Consider the following 16,851-nt stretch of genomic DNA (forward strand, 5'->3'; position numbering starts at 1 on the left):
CTGGCTGCTCCTGAAAGCAATGTTCAAGGCCATTGTGGATGCTCCTCTTTGGTTAAAATATCCCAGAAATTTTGAGGGAAGCTATTAATATCTTCCTGTAGTCTGCTATCATTCTGTTTAATAGTAATAATAATAATAATAATAATAATAATAATAATAATAATAATAATTTATTTATATCCCGCCCTCCCCAGCCAAAGCCGGGCTCAGGGCAGCTAACAACAATAAAATAATACAACATTCTAAAATCATTTCATTATAAAATTAATTCAAATCAAATTAATGGCAACCATTGGCCTAGAGTTCTGTGAAGATTGCCGAAGGAGGGAGTCAGGCTGTGCCCTGGCCAAAGGCCTGGTGGAACAGGTCTGTCTTGCAGGCCCTGAGGAAAAATGTCAAGTCCCGCAGGGCCCTAGTCACTTGTGACAGAGTGTTCCGCCAGATCAGGTCCACAGCCGAAAAAGCCCTGGCTCTAGTTGAGGTCAGCTAATAATAAATTTTAAGGCTCCAGACACAAAGTAAAACAAACAAACAAACAAACAAATAATATATCATCAATCAAGTGTGTCAGCTTGAATGCAAGTCCGCGGACTTAGACGTTTGCAAGATAGTCCACAAGTCAGAAAGTCGTGCATAGTTTGCTCCTTTTATTCCCCATGCACAGGAAGAAATAATACGGGAGCAGTACTACCATTAGGAAACATTAGCCAAAGCAGAAAAGGCACCTAAAGCAGAAGGCTTCTTGGTGGGCCAGAGACTTACCAGAAGGTGAAGAGGGCCACAATGGCAACTGTAACAAGAAGCTGAAGCAAAAGGATGCTGTAAACCTAAAATTGGGGGGAAAGGATCAAATCAGCATGGTTGATGCTTAGAAACAAAAGGTAGAATTCAACACTGTGCTAAGGTAATCGTTCCATCAGTGCAAAAATTATTCTCCCTCTTCCTCCTCCCGCCCATTGTGGAGGTTCTCCCGAACCTCCTGAGCAACTGCACAGGGAGGGGGCAAATCCTGCTGCAACAGTGGGCCTAATTGTGCTGGTTTCCAATAGTGCAACAACTTAGTTGAATTCAGCCCATAGTTTGACACAGTCCTTCCTTGTGGGATGTGAGCCATTGAGAATCAAAGCAATCTGCATAGCACTGTCCATCAGCTATGTTTCTTGAAGGAGGTTCACATGACACACATACACACACCAGTGGCACAAACCACACACCTGTGGCCTATATGGGATATATGGGACCACACACCTGTGGCCTATATCCACCCCCACCCACATGTAACTGGATAGGGAGGCAAACTGGATGAGAGCCAGCATGGTGTAGTGGTTAAGAGCGGTGGACTCGTAATCTGGTGAACCGGGTTCGCTTCCCCGCTCCTCCACATGCAGCTGCTGGGTGATCTTGGGCTAGTCACACTTCTCTGAAGTCTCTCAGCCTCACCTCATAGAGTGTTTGTTGTGGCGGAGGAAGGGAAAGGAGAATGTTAGCCGCTTTGAGACTCCTTAAGGGGAGTGAAAGGCGGGTATCAAGTCCAAACTCCTCTTCTTCTTATAAGTGAGCCTAGAGCAAGAAGCATGTTGGACACCCTTGTTCCGTACAGTATGGAGGAAGGTTGACTGTTTCAGACATTACCTTCCTAATGAACACCCTGCGTACACTGCGGTCATCCCAGCTGAAAGTTGTGAGTGTCTCAGTGTCCCCCGAAAATCCACTGCCATAGTTGGGACTGGAGCCTGAAAAGGATGGAAAGTAAGACAAGTCAAGTTTTGACCCACTGCTCTCCTGGGGGCAAGTAGGGCCCATGACTCTTCAAACCAGCACAAATTCTTCCAGGCATTTTAACACCACTACGACACTCTGTCATTGGTTTCCCTAAAGTTTGCAGCATGTCAGATGATGTTTTCTATGTCAGTATCTGCATATTCAACTGCCATTAACAAAAACACAATGCCAGCTCCTGCCAACCTAGCAGTTCAAAAGCCCGTCAAAGTGCAAGTAGATAAATAGGTACCACTCTGGCGGGAAGGTAAACAGTGTTTCCATGCGCTGCTCTGGTTTTGCCAGAAGCGGCTTAGTCATGCTGGCCACATGACCCGGAAAAACTGTATGCGGACAAACATCGGCTCTCTCAGCCAGTAAAGCGAGATGAGCGCCACAACCCCAGAGTCGTTCATGACTGGACTTAACTGTCAGGGGTCCTTTACCTTTTTTTAATGTTCTACCACACAAAAAGGATCAGGTATGAATGAACTTTATGGCATAAAACCAAAGGCCTTTGGAAAACAAAACAAAAATAGACAAAACCCCCAAACTTACTTACATCTTGTTGATACATAAGCTTTCTTCAGACATTATAAAATGGTTAATATTAACCATTATAAAATGGTTAACATTTATGTTCCCTGGATTTAGCCAGCAACATTGAATGAGACTTGTATATTTCATTGATTCTGTATCAGTAGATCAGATAAAGATCCACCCACGTTGTGCCAAATTTGTCTCTGAGAAGACAATGCTTTGTTCTTCATTGAGCAAAACATGTCAAATCTCTAGCTTTAGATGTGATGCTAAGCTAGAGATCATGGTTTGTCTCTCCCATGTGCTAGCAGGGATAAGAGTGGCCTAGATGAGCATGTTAATAGAAAACATGTGTGATGTGTGAACTGCGCCAGTGTATTAAGATGGAGTATTTGGTTAGATTGTGGCTTCGGTTAATGGGGAACAAAACAAATTCTTTGCAGGCTGGGGGAAAAGGCCAACATTTGATTTCCTTTTGAGGGTGAAGTGAATGGAAAGTTACCATCTTCAAGATGAACAGTTTAAAAAGATGTCACAGGTGACAGTATCATAGATCAAAGATATAAGGGGGGGGGAGAGTAGCAAACCCAGCAAAACAATGAAAACTGCATGTTCCAGTTCTTACCAAAGAAACAAAAAATAGGATCAAAAGGCCACAGGGCCTGGGGAGCACAGGTAGACTTTGTACTCTCAGGATCATGTGAATGTCTCAAGAAAGAGGACATTTCACAGGACTTTCCAGTTCTGAACAAAATGTGCTTGGTGCGTGTGTGTGTAAACTTTACACTAGTGTATGCCTTTTTGTACACATTACTTAGCTGGACAACTGCACTGCAAAATTCAGAGAAGTGTGAATTTTGAAGACAGGCTCTGCTTTAGTTTGTGTGTTGTTTTCAGAAAGTGTGAATTAGCTAAGTGTGCTTTTTAATGTGAACTGGATTAGATTTCCCCCCTATCCTTTGTGGGAATGGTCTCAGGAGATCATTAGCTCAAATCTCATTTGTCGCAGACTTTGATTTAATGTGAATTTTCCATTGTTCCCTTGAATAAACATTCTGATTTGCTGTTATCCCTGGATAATTGTTAATGAAACCCACATTTAAAGAGTTGGTAGTTGGTAACTACAAGATACCAACACCTATTCAGTGTTGTTACACTGTGAAAAACCTCTACCATGTACCCCTTGTGATTTTTTCCCCTCTAAACTGAAAACAATGCACATTTTAGTCTTTTTTCATAAGGAAGGTCCTTTGCCCCTTTCCAACTTTACAATAATCCTTTCTGAGATGGAATGACCAGCACAGTACACTGTATTCCAAAAGTGACTGCACCAAAGATTTATATGATGCCATTATGATAGTGGTTCGTTTTATTTTCAAACCTTTTCCTACTAACATCCAGCATGGAAGTTGCCTTTTTTTATTGCCATCATATATTGAGCTGAGCTGATAGATTCACTGAGCATTGTCATTCACCATGACCCCAATATCTCTTTTGAAAATAATGGTGGAGATTAGAAAAAAATTAAAATACATACTTATTAATTTTAAGAATGTATAAACCATGCCTTCATCCAAAAGTAGATTACAGAGCAGTATAGATAAACACTTGAAATATGCAGTGCAGTACTAAAATAGTGCAAATGAACTCAAAAGAAATTCAACAAAATTATAATAAAGTTGAGAGGACCAAAAACTCAACAATATTTAAAAATGTCTTTGATATTTATTTTTTTAAGGTGTTTTTTTTAAGGTGCCAAACAGAATATACAACTGATGCTAGGCACGACTGGCCTGTACGGGCAGGGGTACCTTTACCTTTATTTACCTTGGGTTACATACACTTCAGGTTACAGACTCTACTAACCCAGAAATAGTACCTCAGGTTAAGAACTTTGCTACAGGATGAGAACAGAAATTGTGCAGCAGCGGTGCAGCAGAAGGCTCCATTAGCTAAAGTGGTGCTTCAGGTTAAGAACAGTTTCAGGTTAAGAACGGACCTCCAGGATGAATTAAGTACTTAACCCAAGGTACCACTGTATACATATTGTATTCCACCTATAACTACTCTAAAGATCTTAATACATGGGCAGGTTGATAAAATTAAAGGCATTCCAGTGATTGTAACTTTGAAATCCCTTCTCCTATCATTGAGTGATAGCGGGTAATAATACATATATGTGTGCAGAAAATGCAGAGATACAATTTATTGCCTCCAGGAAATACTGCAGTACAGCTGCCTCTTCTCCACCATAGCCAATCAGGACAGACATTTTGCTACAAAATGATATGTGTCTATACATATCATGGGCTATATAGATATTGCAATTAAGGTTCAGGTTAGCCCTTTATCTTTCAGCTGTGGGGCTGAGGCTTTTCCTATTACAGAGCATTAAGTCTTCTTGTGAGCATATGAGGTGGGTCTCCCAGGGAATATTTCTCCTTTACACCTAATTGCAGAAGAAATCCCTCCGCTTGGTTTAATTGTCTCAGACTATACTGTCTTGACATCACCTATTATGACAACTCCATCCACGCCAGGGACAATTTTGGCCAAGATACAACAGTCTGCTTCATTTACAGAGTTCGTACTTTACCCAAGGCACCACGACACAATGAGAACATTGAATTCAAGCTGCTGCATTGCCTAAGTTCCAACGTTATTCGTCTTAAAATGGTAAAAGATTTGCATGTTTGGTGCAAGGCTCACTCTGTTTTCTATTGCTGTGTTGTACAAATGTATTTGAACCAGGTAGCTACACTATAGCCAAAGCATCCAGTATGATGCTCTCCAGTTATTGCTCTCATCATTCCTGACCATTGACTATGCTGGCCTCAAACACTTGGAGGGCACCACACTAGCCCTCCCTGCTCTGCAATTTAGCCAAATTATTTTACCCCATGTTTTCATCCATACAGGACTCCAGGATGGCTAACAAAGACTCTCCTCCCTGGAAGAGAGGGGAGTGGTTGTGGGCGGGAGCCCGAGCCCCGCCCCTAGCAGGGGGCGTTTGCCCCCTGCCTCCTCCTCTCTCCTGGCTGGCGCCCACGCCCCTCGGCAGGCACCCAACCAGGTGCCTCCGAGGGGGCGTGCACAGCAGCCTTTTGCTGCAGCGCCAGCCTCCCCTCGGCCTCATTCCTCGCCGTCGTCGCATCACAAGTCACCCACCCTCCACTCCCTTTGAGCTTAGGGTCTTAGTTCTTTGGCCTTGCTATGGACCTTAGGTTGGTCGCCCTGGTTGTCCAGGGGGCCTGGTAGGAATTTTTCCATTTGGCATTAGGCTTTTTGGTTTTTTCGCCTACCTCGTAGCAATCGTCACAACTTTTGTGGTATTGGTGGGTAGGTTAGGCATTGGAATAATGTGCTGTGGTGTGTCAAAGGGCTAGGTGTGGCCATCGCCTATGCCTTCAATTTTTGGGTATTCCGTTAAAGGAATCTGGCGGTCGTGTACTCTGTCCAATGCCTGCTTGGCGGGAGGCCATGGCACGACCCTCGGTGACATCAGGGGAGAGCCTATAGTTGGATTAGCATCAACAGGCTCCACCTACTGGTGAATAAACCCACCTTGTTTTAGACTTTCAATGCCTAAGCCAATACCTTTTCACTGCTGTAATCAATAAAGGTGTGGCCTATTCTTGCCCATTAACCTTATATCACGTGTCCTTGCATATTCATTTCACTTGGCGGGGGTCGGGTCCTCGAACCACAACCCATCATTTGAAAACAACAACAATTCAGATTCAAGCACTACAAATAAAACAGCCACCAGCAAACTCCAATGTGATTCAGCAAGAGCAACACAACACTGTCAAATCGATAGTTACGTAAATTCAGCTAACAAATATACCCACAACGTGCATACAACAACCTTACTTTGCAAAGGCAAATGTGGAACATTACGAAGAAAAGTTCATCTTTTGCAAGTACCGCTCCTTAAAGTTGTTACGTTTGACACTTGTATTTGCTAAGACACATGTGGAACACAAAAAGCTTTTGTTTGGACATTACAGTTAAAAAAACTGATGCATTTGTGCATACAGTGGTACCTCTGGTTAAGAACTTAGTAAGTTCTGGAGGTCCGTTCTTAACCTGAAACTGTTCTTAACCTGAAGCACCACTTTAGCTAATGGGGCCTCCCACTGCCACCGCGCTGCCGGAGCACAATTTCTGGTCTCATCCTGAAGCAAAGTTCTTAACCTGAAGCACCACTTTAGCTAATGGGGCCTCTCACTGCCACCGCGCCGCCGGAGCACAATTTCTGTTCTCATCCTGAAGCAAAGTTCTTAACCTGAGGTACTATTTCTGGGTTAACGGAGTCTGTAACCTGAAGCATCTGTAACCTGAAGTGTATGTAACCCGAGGTACCACTGTACGTGGAACACAAAAGCTTCTATTTGGACATTACGTATATAAGAACTGATCTATTTGTATTTCCTGTTCTAAATGTTGGTCCTTAATTGCTTCTACTCAATTAGATAATGTGAAAAGAGTTATGTTTATTTGATGTATAAAGAATTTATACACAAATAATTTAAACACAGCCAGTTACGCTGTGGGTATATTTGTCAGCAAGAGTAACAGCAAAACCAAATCAATAAATAGTTTTGACTCTGGTTTTTATAAAGTACTGTAATAGTAACTGGCAGATAGAGAGGAAGGTAAATGGATAGTCTTAAGCCATGGATTCCCACAAGCTGGTATTATCCAAAGGTAACACCTCTCAGCCAGAGGTGCAAGATAAAGTGCTGGACAGCTTAGGAGTCAGGTGGAGTCGTAACAGAAGCAGCAGCCCTTACGATATCCAGCCCCCTTAAGGCATTCACCATCACCAACAGAACTTTGAACTGGACTTAGAAATGGATCAGCAGACAATGCAAATGATATTAGGCAGAGTGAGGCCGCTGTAGTTCCCCACCGCCACACCATTTCCTCTGAGCCCCCTAAGGGAGTAGGAAACTCTTGCCCACCTACTGCAAGCCATCCATAAATAATACCAGCAGTAGTATTATACCATACATCTTGTGTACTGTTGCCATGCCAGTAGTTTGCAATCTACTTTTTGCTCAGCCCTGCTCTACGCTACCTTGTAGTTTTGCCGGCATGGTGCTGTTACCTGGAGCTACATCTTTCTGTGGTTCACTTGCTGTCTAGACCAAGCTTTCCATATGAATCATTTGGTCCAGAATTTCTATCGGGACTCTTAAATTGCAAGGAACCTTCAAACATGCAGTCCTCAACCACCTACAGTCTAAAGTGGTAGTGACCTAGAAACTATTGACCACATGGTTTTATTTCACGTGTAGGTTGCCTTTATGCTTGTAGTACATTATGATCTGCTCTGCACAACATAAGTTGACTTGCAAAAAGTAGGTAGGGGAGGGTGTGTCTGGGCCTCCTACTTTTGGCAGGGAGGAAACTGGACATTTGGTCCCTTCTCTTCCATAAAAGATGCCAGATTTTTGAGAGAGGGAGCCTGGATTGTCAAGCATGTAAAATTGTAAAAATTTAATTGCACAGGCTTTCAGTGGTCAACAACCCATGATGCAATCCCTCTGTGAATTTATATAGGCTATTGCAACTTGCTGCTCTTTGTTACTAAGCCCAAACTTCATTTCCAGATGCACTTAACTGTTGTGAAGCAGCAGGCTGAAAGCAAAGATGAACAAGGTTTAAGTGTCTTAAGGGAGCTGCAGATAAGGAGCTTAGGGACTTATTAATTCTAAACCACCCTTTCAAGCTTGTGGGCAGTCTCTCTCTAAGGATGTTTCACCGACGTCACAGAGGTTCAAGAGATGCAGTTTTTGAGGAAGTATCATACAGAATCCCCTCCCATTAATACCCCCTTCCTAGAGTTGCCGCACATTCCTAACTCTAAGGGACTTCAAAAAACGATAGGATACTTTGGTGACGGTTAATCAAGCCACAAAATTGGGTTCATTTCGGTCAGAATCAATTTGGGGGAATATTGAAACTAGGCCTCTTGGCCTCTTGCAATAGTTCAGGAAGAAGATTAGAACATGTCAAATAAAAAAGAATAATGTCCATTAGATTTCTAACCCACCGCAGCAAAACAAAATATTCATTAATCACAATGCTACTCAAAGCCACCCCTGGCATTAGGCAGAGTGAGGCAACCCATCTTAGTCACCTGATTTGGGGATACCAAAAATGACAGCAACATTCGGATTATCCGGATTATTAACATTATGATGGTTCTACATCATTTTACAGCCATTGAGATTGCTATTTGGTTGCTTGCCCTCAGTACCCAAATGCCTTGTTCCAGCTCTGTGTATATTGGAATCGTTGGAGTGGTTTAAATGCTGGTCACCCAGAATGAGTGCTTTGAGAGGGGGAGCCCAGATTATGAGACATGTGATAAAGGTGAATAATATACCTTTGCTTTTCTGAATTATCACCCGCTATTCAACCCTAAACCCAGGTTTGCTGGTAACTAGATTCCACCACTGTGTTGCAAGCTTTATGCAGCAAACTCCTGTGGAATCAGGGCATTCATATTAAGAACAATCAAATGACACTGCCGCCCCGGGGGACACTTAAGGTGTATATTTTTGTGACTGTAAATTGTTTAAAACTGATTTTAATATTGTGCTTTACTGTTGTGTTACGTAACCCAGCCTGGGACCTTAGGGTGATGGGAGGGGAATGAATCAATGAATGAATAAGCGCCTGAACCAAAGCCAACGTTCACTGAGACCTTTTCATAGTCACTCAGTTGGACCTTGTATTCAACTCCCAACACCCATTGGAACATTAAGATCTAAGCTATAAATTAAGTAGCTGAAAATTCGCATTTACTGTATTTCTCTAGCGTATTCTTCTTATTGCTGCTTTTACGTAGCAAAAACATGTCCATTGTCCTCTGAAGGCTCCAGCACCCAGAAGCAGATGTGAAGATCAATGAGAGAGTAACCATTCTGAAAGGCTGCTTGCCCCTCCTTGGTGACATCATTGTGATGGCACAGGACTGGAACCTTCAGGTGGCAGATGAACTCACCCATCCCTCTGGGGCCTTTGGTTCCTCACTGAGGATTTCCTGGGGCATGGTTAGGGATGTCCAAGGAATCCATTGAAAATGGACTATCAAACAGATTTTCTTCTGTCCACCCATTCAAGCCCTATTGCAGTACGGACTCTTGCTATTAATCAGGCTTCCTCAACCTTGGCCCTCCAAATGTTTTGAGACTACAATTCCCATCATCCCTGACCACTGGTCCTGCTAGCAAGGGATTATGGGAGTTGTAGGGAAAACATCTGGAGGGCCAAGGTTGAGGAAACCTGCTATAAATGCTTTTCATCTTAGCTAATGAAACTGAAAATATTTTTAAAACATGCTCACATGATACATAAATTGTTTTGCAATATACATTATTTACATATCACTGATGTAGAATTGCCAGTGTCCCAATAGATGCCTCTCTGCTTTTTAAATTTCTGAAGTGTTTGTTCTACTCAGAAGTAAATCCCAAAACTTCAATGAGGCGTACTCCCAGGTAAGTGGGGGTTAGGATTTCGACCTTAATCTGTTTCCTATTGTGAATTTCAAAAACCAGTGGAATGAATCACTCATTCTTGCTTTTTCACATGGAAAGAAATGATCTCTTGTTACCTGTGGATTTTATCTGTGCTCTACAGTTAGTCAGAGTCCCTTTGTCAAACTGGGAAAACCATCTGGATTTGACTGCTCATTTTTACTTACAATCCATCCCCTAAATCTTTATTTTCAAACCAAAATTTAATTTAAATGTACTTTTCTCCCCCACTACCACCACCAAGTTTTGTTTATAGCTTGTTGTACTTTCCTAGATACTACTCAGTTCCCTTTGTACTGTGCAGGGAATTTTAAAACTGGACATTATTTTTATTTTCATTGCAGGAATACATTCACACAATGAGCATTTCAAGCTTTCAAACACAAAGTCATGTTCACTGTAAACATTTAAAACATTTAAAACCTAAATTGGTTTGAGTGTAATGTTTCAGCAAGCACATGACCATGAACATTTTCCATATAAATACACATTTATGAGATAGATGATGCAATAAAAAGAACATATATGTTAACTGAGCAAAGGAGAATGTCTGTAGAATTTAGAAAATCCAGCAAACATAGAGCAAAATATCAACAAGATATTAAACTGTCCCTTCTTGACTCCTCAGTCAGGGAAACAAGAGAGAATGGCAAGTTTATACGGAGCTGTGAGAAATCAAATCTCCCAGTTCTCTTAACAACTAGTACATAATTTATAGAGTTTCCACAAAGGTAGCAGTGGAGGAGTTCCCAACTTATCCACAAAGCTATGAATTAATGCAGACATTTTAATTAAATATAGATAGGTGATAGATAGATAGATGATAGATAGATAGATAGATAGATAGATAGATAGATAGATAGATAGATGATAGATAGATAGATAGATAGATAGATAGATAGATAGATGATAGATAGATAGATGATAGATAGATAGATAGATAGATAGATAGATAGATAGATAGATAGATGATAGATAGATAGATGATAGATAGATGATAGATAGATGATAGATGATAGATGATAGATAGATAGATAGATGATAGATAGATGATAGATAGATAGATGATAGATAGATAGATGATAGATAGATAGATGATAGATAGATAGATAGATAGATAGATAGATAGATAGATAGATGATAGATAGATAGATAGATAGATAGATGATAGATAGATAGATGATAGATGATAGATGATAGATAGATAGATGATAGATAGATAGATAGATAGATAGATAGATAGATAGATAGATAGATATAGATAGATGATAGATGATAGATAGATAGATAGATAGATAGATAGATAGATAGATAGATAGATAGATGATAGATGATAGATGATAGATAGATATAGATAGATAGATGATAGATAGATGATAGATAGATAGATGATAGATAGATAGATATAGATAGATAGATAGATAGATAGATAGATAGATAGATAGATAGTTGCTTTCGTAGATTTTCACGGGTACAGGAATGCAGGTTTTGGTGTCCTCGGGTGTCTTCCCGTGTAAAAGTTGGGGTGTCTAGGCGACGTTTCGACGAGGTCTCACTCGTCATCTTCAGGCTGGTGCTTTCGGCTTGTTCCAGTAACAAGAAGCCGAAAGCACCAGCCTGAAGATGACGAGTGAGACCTCGTCGAAACGTCGCCTAGACACCCCAACTTTTACACGGGAAGACACCCGAGGACACCAAAACCTGCATAGATAGATAGATAGATAGATAGATAGATAGATAGATGATAGATGATAGATAGATAGATAGATGATAGATAGATGATAGATAGATAGATGATAGATAGATAGATAGATAGATAGATAGATAGATAGATAGATAGATGATAGATAGATGATAGATAGATAGATATGAATATTTTAATAAATAAATAATTGCATATAACCTCATAATGACACCACAAATACTCAAATACTCATGCAGGGTAAGACGTCAATAGCAGTGCAAGACTATGTGTATCTACTCAAAAGTAAGTCTGATTAAATTCATAGGGCTGTATTCTAAGAGAAAGCGGAAACTCACTGGGATCCACATACGCCCAAGCTGGATGGAGAGGAACGTTCAGAGGTGGAGGGAATGCCCCTGATTTCAATCCTTCTGCTGAAGTCGCCTCTTCGTAGGTTGGAGGAGCCGATGGGACGTTTGTGTTGTCCTTTTTGTCTGCATCCGCCTGCTGCCCTTCAGAGTTTGCAGGCTTGTTATTCACGGAGAGCTGCAGAGCAAAATAGGAAATTGAACATTAATTTTTTTTGTTTTTATTTTTAAGAAAATAAATAAAAAACCCTCATGTGTTTTTTATGGGACAAAGAGGAGGCAACCAAAACAAAGTTCCAGTTTCAGTATTTTTTTAAGGGGACACGTGGACAAGGGAGCTTCAGCAGCCCTCTTAGCCTAGAAGAGGTGGGGCATATATACAGAGAATGGTCTGACCTTCTCAGCTTTCCCATGTCCAGTAAGAATGGCAATGGATCTGTGGTGAACCTTGGTTGAACTAAATGCTGAGTCTTTCCACCTTGAGTAAACTAAATTGACTACTGCCCAGATTTAGGACATGCTCATTTCTCATATACACCAAGTAAGGTCTTGGACAATGATTTTTTCCTAAGACCTCTTGTCAATGATGGCATGTTAGCCAACAGTCGTAAGAGGGAACCTTAATGCCAGAGGTGGTTCATATGCAGGTCAGCACGGAGATTCAGAGACTTGAAGTAAAGTTAGCTTTTTATTAGGATAAACAGCATACAGTACATCCAGAGAGCACCACAGGGCACAGCTTGCCTCCAGGAGCACAGTGGCCAAGACTGCCTGTCTGCACCTCCTAAGGTAAAGGTAAAGGGACCCCTGACCATTAGGTCCAGTTGTGACCGACTCTGGGGTTGTGCGCTCATCTCGCTCTATAGGCTGAGGGAGCCGGCATTTGTCCACAGACAGCTTCCGGGTCATGTGGCCATCATGACTAAGCTGCTTCTGGCGAACCAGAGCAGTGCACAGAAATGCCGTTTACCTTCCCGCCAGAGTGGTACCTATTTATCTACTTGCACTTTGTGCTTACGAACTGCTAGGTTGGCAGGAGCAGGGACCAAGCAATGGAAGCTCACTCCATCGCGGGGATTCGAACCGCCAACCTTCTGATTGGCAAGCCCAAATCTCTTCATTAGCTGTATGTCTTCCAAACAACCTTAACCTCTTGTTCTCTGTGTGCTCTTTGTTTGGCTACATGCAAAGCTCTGTGTGTCCTTGGAGACAAGTGTGGGAGGAGAGATTAATACAGTGGGACCTGTCAGTTCCCGTGAAGCTGCCATAGCTCCTGTCCCCTTCCTCCTCTGCTTCAGGTCCTGAACCTGAATTTCTTCCCTCTGCTTCCTGCCCTGCCCTTGAATGGCTTTCTACCTGTGGCTCCTCTCTCGCCCTCAAGCCTGTTGCTTCTTCATCACCCCACCCTCCTCCTTCCTCTGACCCATCTTCCATGTCCCACCACAAGTCCCCTGGTTCACAGCCTTCCTCCTCTGCGGTTTCCCGTGGGAGTTCTTCTGGAGCCTCCCACCACTCTTCTTCATCCAGCCAGTCCCTGACCCAGAAGCTCAAGTTTGTGGTGCTTTTAAAGAAGCAAGAGAGGAACTAGTAGGGTTATAGCAAAAGGCTCCTCATTACGTTTTTCATGAAAGCCATTGTTTCCTCATGTATATCAAGTGAGTATATCAACATCCTCCAGATGTTGCTGGACAACAACTCCCACCATCCCTGGTTGTGGCTGATGGAAGTTGTAGTCCAATGACATCTCAAAGGCCTCTGTGGGTTCCCCACAGTTGTTGTATTCCATTTTGTTTTGTAGATGTGTCCATTTCCCTAGACCAGGGGTCAGCAAACTTTTTCAGCAGAGGGCCGGTCCCCTGTCCCTCAGACCTTGTGGGGGGCCAGACTATATTTGGGGGGGGGGAATTAATGAATTCCTATGCCCCACAAATTTTACTTTCTTGGGCTCCATGATCACTGCAGATGGTGACAGCAGCCACAAAATTAAAAGACGCCTGCTTCTTGAGAGAAAAGCAATGACAAACCTAGATAGCATCTTAAAAAGTATAGACATCACCTTGCCAACAAAGGTCCATATAGTTAAAGCTATGGTTTTCCCAGTAGTGATGTATGGAAGTGAAAGCTGGACCATAAAGAAGGCTGATTGCCGAAGAATTGATGCTTTTGAATTATAGTGCTGGAGGAGACTCTTGAGAGTCCCATGGACTGCAAGAAGATCACACCTATCCATTCTTAAGGAAATCAGCCCTGCGTGCTCACTGGAAAGACAGATCCTGAAGCTGAGGCTCCAATACTTTGGCCACCTCATGAGAAGATAAGACTCCCTGGAAAAGACCCTGATGTTGGGAAAGATGGAGGGCACAAGGAGAAGGGGACAACAGAGGACGAGATGGTTGGATAGTGTTCCCGAAGCTACCAGCATGAGTTTGACCAAACTGTGGGAGGCAGTGGAAGACAGGAGGGCCTGGCGTGCTCTGGTCCATGGGGTCACGAAGAGTTGGACACGACTAAACGACTAAACAACAGCAACAACCTTCCCCACAAATAACCCAGAGGTGCATTTTAAATAAAAGGACACATTCTACTCATGTAAAAACATGCTGATTCCCGGATGGTGCACGGGCCGGATTTAGAGACTATTGGGCTGGATCCGGCCCCCGAGCCTTAGTTTGCCTACCCTTGCCCCTAGACTGGTCCACTGGCTTTTTGTGAGACTGTAAGCTCAGCCTTGCCATCTAGGAGGTTCAATCTGTAGACCAGAGGTGGGGAACCTGTGGCCCTCCAGATGTTGCCAAACTGCAGCTCCCATCATCCCTTTCCATTGGCCACGTTGGCTGGGTCTGATGGAGTTGTAGTTCAGCAGCATCTGGTAGGCCTAAGCTTCCCCACCCCTCCTGTAGACTGCAGGATAATCCAGCCTGCTGCTCCCATAGCATTTCAAATTATGCTTCTGCTTCTGTGGCTTGAACAAAAAACACATGTCCTCCCTAATGTCTCACAGCAGTTAAAAATACTTAAAACAGCAGAAGCAACGCACTCTGTGATCCAGCATCACTTGACACCACTATCTTGAATAACAGATTCAAAATAAGCCCTATTGACCTCAGAAGGATTTAGGTCCTAGTGCAGCCGGACACTCAATTTGGCGTCCCCAACTCCAACCCTGTACAATCAACAGCACATCTCCATAAAAACAATGCTACTGAAACCCCCTGGCTGTTTCACAGCAGCAAGAGCCACCTTGCAGTGCAGCCACCCCACAAAAGCTTTCTATAATTATAACAACTCAACACATGGCAGCTGAACAATCTGAGCCAATCAGCAGCAGTGCCAAAATGAATCAGAGGTGTGTGGAGTTGTCCAGGAGTTGCGTCAGTGTGGTGCCATCTGGATTGAGGTGACCTAATTCAAAGGGAGCGAGTGCCTAGAAGGTGAGGGGGGCAGAAGAGAAGGGGGGGACCTTTGCAAAGGAGATTTCTTAGGTCCAGCTTCGTGCAAGAAATTTAGCATTTCATACGTATCCTCTAGTATAGGCATGGGAGTAGACTCTCATTGCATGACATCAACACCCTGCTGGCCACATTCCAGTTCCACAAGCAGGGGGGGAATTTGGGATAACTCATCCCTATTACATAACTTCCTTTGCGCACAGGTGAGACCCAGAATTATGGAACACACGACATAAGCGATTGCAGCAGCATCCAAAATTGAACCGCCATAGATTTGTTGCTTACATCACAGCCATAAGTCCAGGGTTCTAACACCGACAGGAGGCAAAAAACTAAAGCATGCATTTAAAGCCCCTCTGATGCTGCTTTTACATGGCAACTGATTTCTTACAGGGGCGGGTTGGGGAGGCCAGGGCCAGGAGGGTGTGATGGATGAAATTTAATCTCCTTCAATTCAACCTCCTGCAATGAGTAAGAACAGGATTTCTTATTCTTGCAAGGGTTCAAGAGCACTTTTTAAGGGCTGGCAGGAACACAAATCCCAGGGGAGATGATAGGGGATAAGTGGAGGTGACTGACAGCAATCCTGTCACTAGCCCTGCGGTGACATGCAATAAACCTCTTCCCACATCCCCCCCCCTTTTTCTCTCTTTCGCAACAGGGATTTGGTGCAAAGAACAAGCAGATGGATGATTTGCTCTCGTACACAAACACACAAAGATGGTGAGGTTGCATTAATTCAGCACCACAATTGCATTCGTCCTTACACCGCACTTAATTCTGCCAAGCATCTACAAGCCAGCCTGATTATTAGAAATAAGCAAGGCTTTTTGGCTCTGCTCCCCACCTACCTTTCCCTGCGTCATGTTTTCCTATGGACTGATGCTCCTCTGCTTGAGAGAATGGCACTTCGCAGGAAGCGAGAGCGAGGAGAGCTATTTTTCTCCCCTCTGCTCAGCAGCTGACTGGCTACGTATTATTTGCTGGCTCTTTCCCTGGTGTGTCGCTTCAACCTCTGCAGCCTGGTCTGGTGATGCTCTTACATTCCAGCAACATCTAGATCTCATCTCCCTTCTGGTGGTGGAGGTGGGAATCTACCATTCCCGAGCTGCTGAACAGGGGGGGATATGTTGAGGAAAGCAGATGCAGGAAAGAAAGGTGGGGGTGCTGAGGAAGGACCGTGCAAGCTTTTGACGTAGCCTCTTTCAGAGTGTGATGCAGTGTCACACACAGAGGGAGACAAACCCAGCAAACGCCAGAATGCAGCTTAACGGCGGAGGACCAGAATCGCAGAGTGAACAAACAAAAGGGGAGGTGAAAGAGAGAAGGTGATGCAGAGGAGAGGATGCTCTTCTAAGACTTAAATGCACCACTTTGCTGCGTTACTAACAGCAGCCCAGGGAGCGATTAGCAGCAGAGCAGCTTGGGGAACCACAGTGTTGCACATCAGAAGGGAAAGACGCCCTTGCTTCCACTCTGATTTTCACATAGTCAGCTAG

General features: G+C 43.2%; 1 protein-coding gene across 1 annotated transcript in view; it reads right to left on the bottom strand.

The window, feature by feature from the left end:
• Positions 1–16,599, bottom strand: part of FAIM2 (Fas apoptotic inhibitory molecule 2) — a 37,476-nt gene extending 20,877 nt beyond the window's left edge. Inside the window, exons 1-4 of the mRNA XM_081898940.1 lie at positions 16,204–16,599; positions 11,892–12,081; positions 1,633–1,733; positions 763–827 (exon numbers count right to left, since the gene is read on the bottom strand). Coding sequence (XP_081755066.1) covers positions 763–827; positions 1,633–1,733; positions 11,892–12,081; positions 16,204–16,218 — 371 coding nt within the window. The 5' untranslated portion in view covers positions 16,219–16,599. The remainder of the gene's footprint in view (positions 1–762; positions 828–1,632; positions 1,734–11,891; positions 12,082–16,203) is intronic.
• Positions 16,600–16,851: the final 252 nt, after the last annotated feature.

This window comes from Podarcis melisellensis (genome assembly GCF_964234715.1).
Source record: "Podarcis melisellensis genome assembly, chromosome: 2".
NCBI classification, from domain to species: domain Eukaryota; kingdom Metazoa; phylum Chordata; class Lepidosauria; order Squamata; family Lacertidae; genus Podarcis; species Podarcis melisellensis.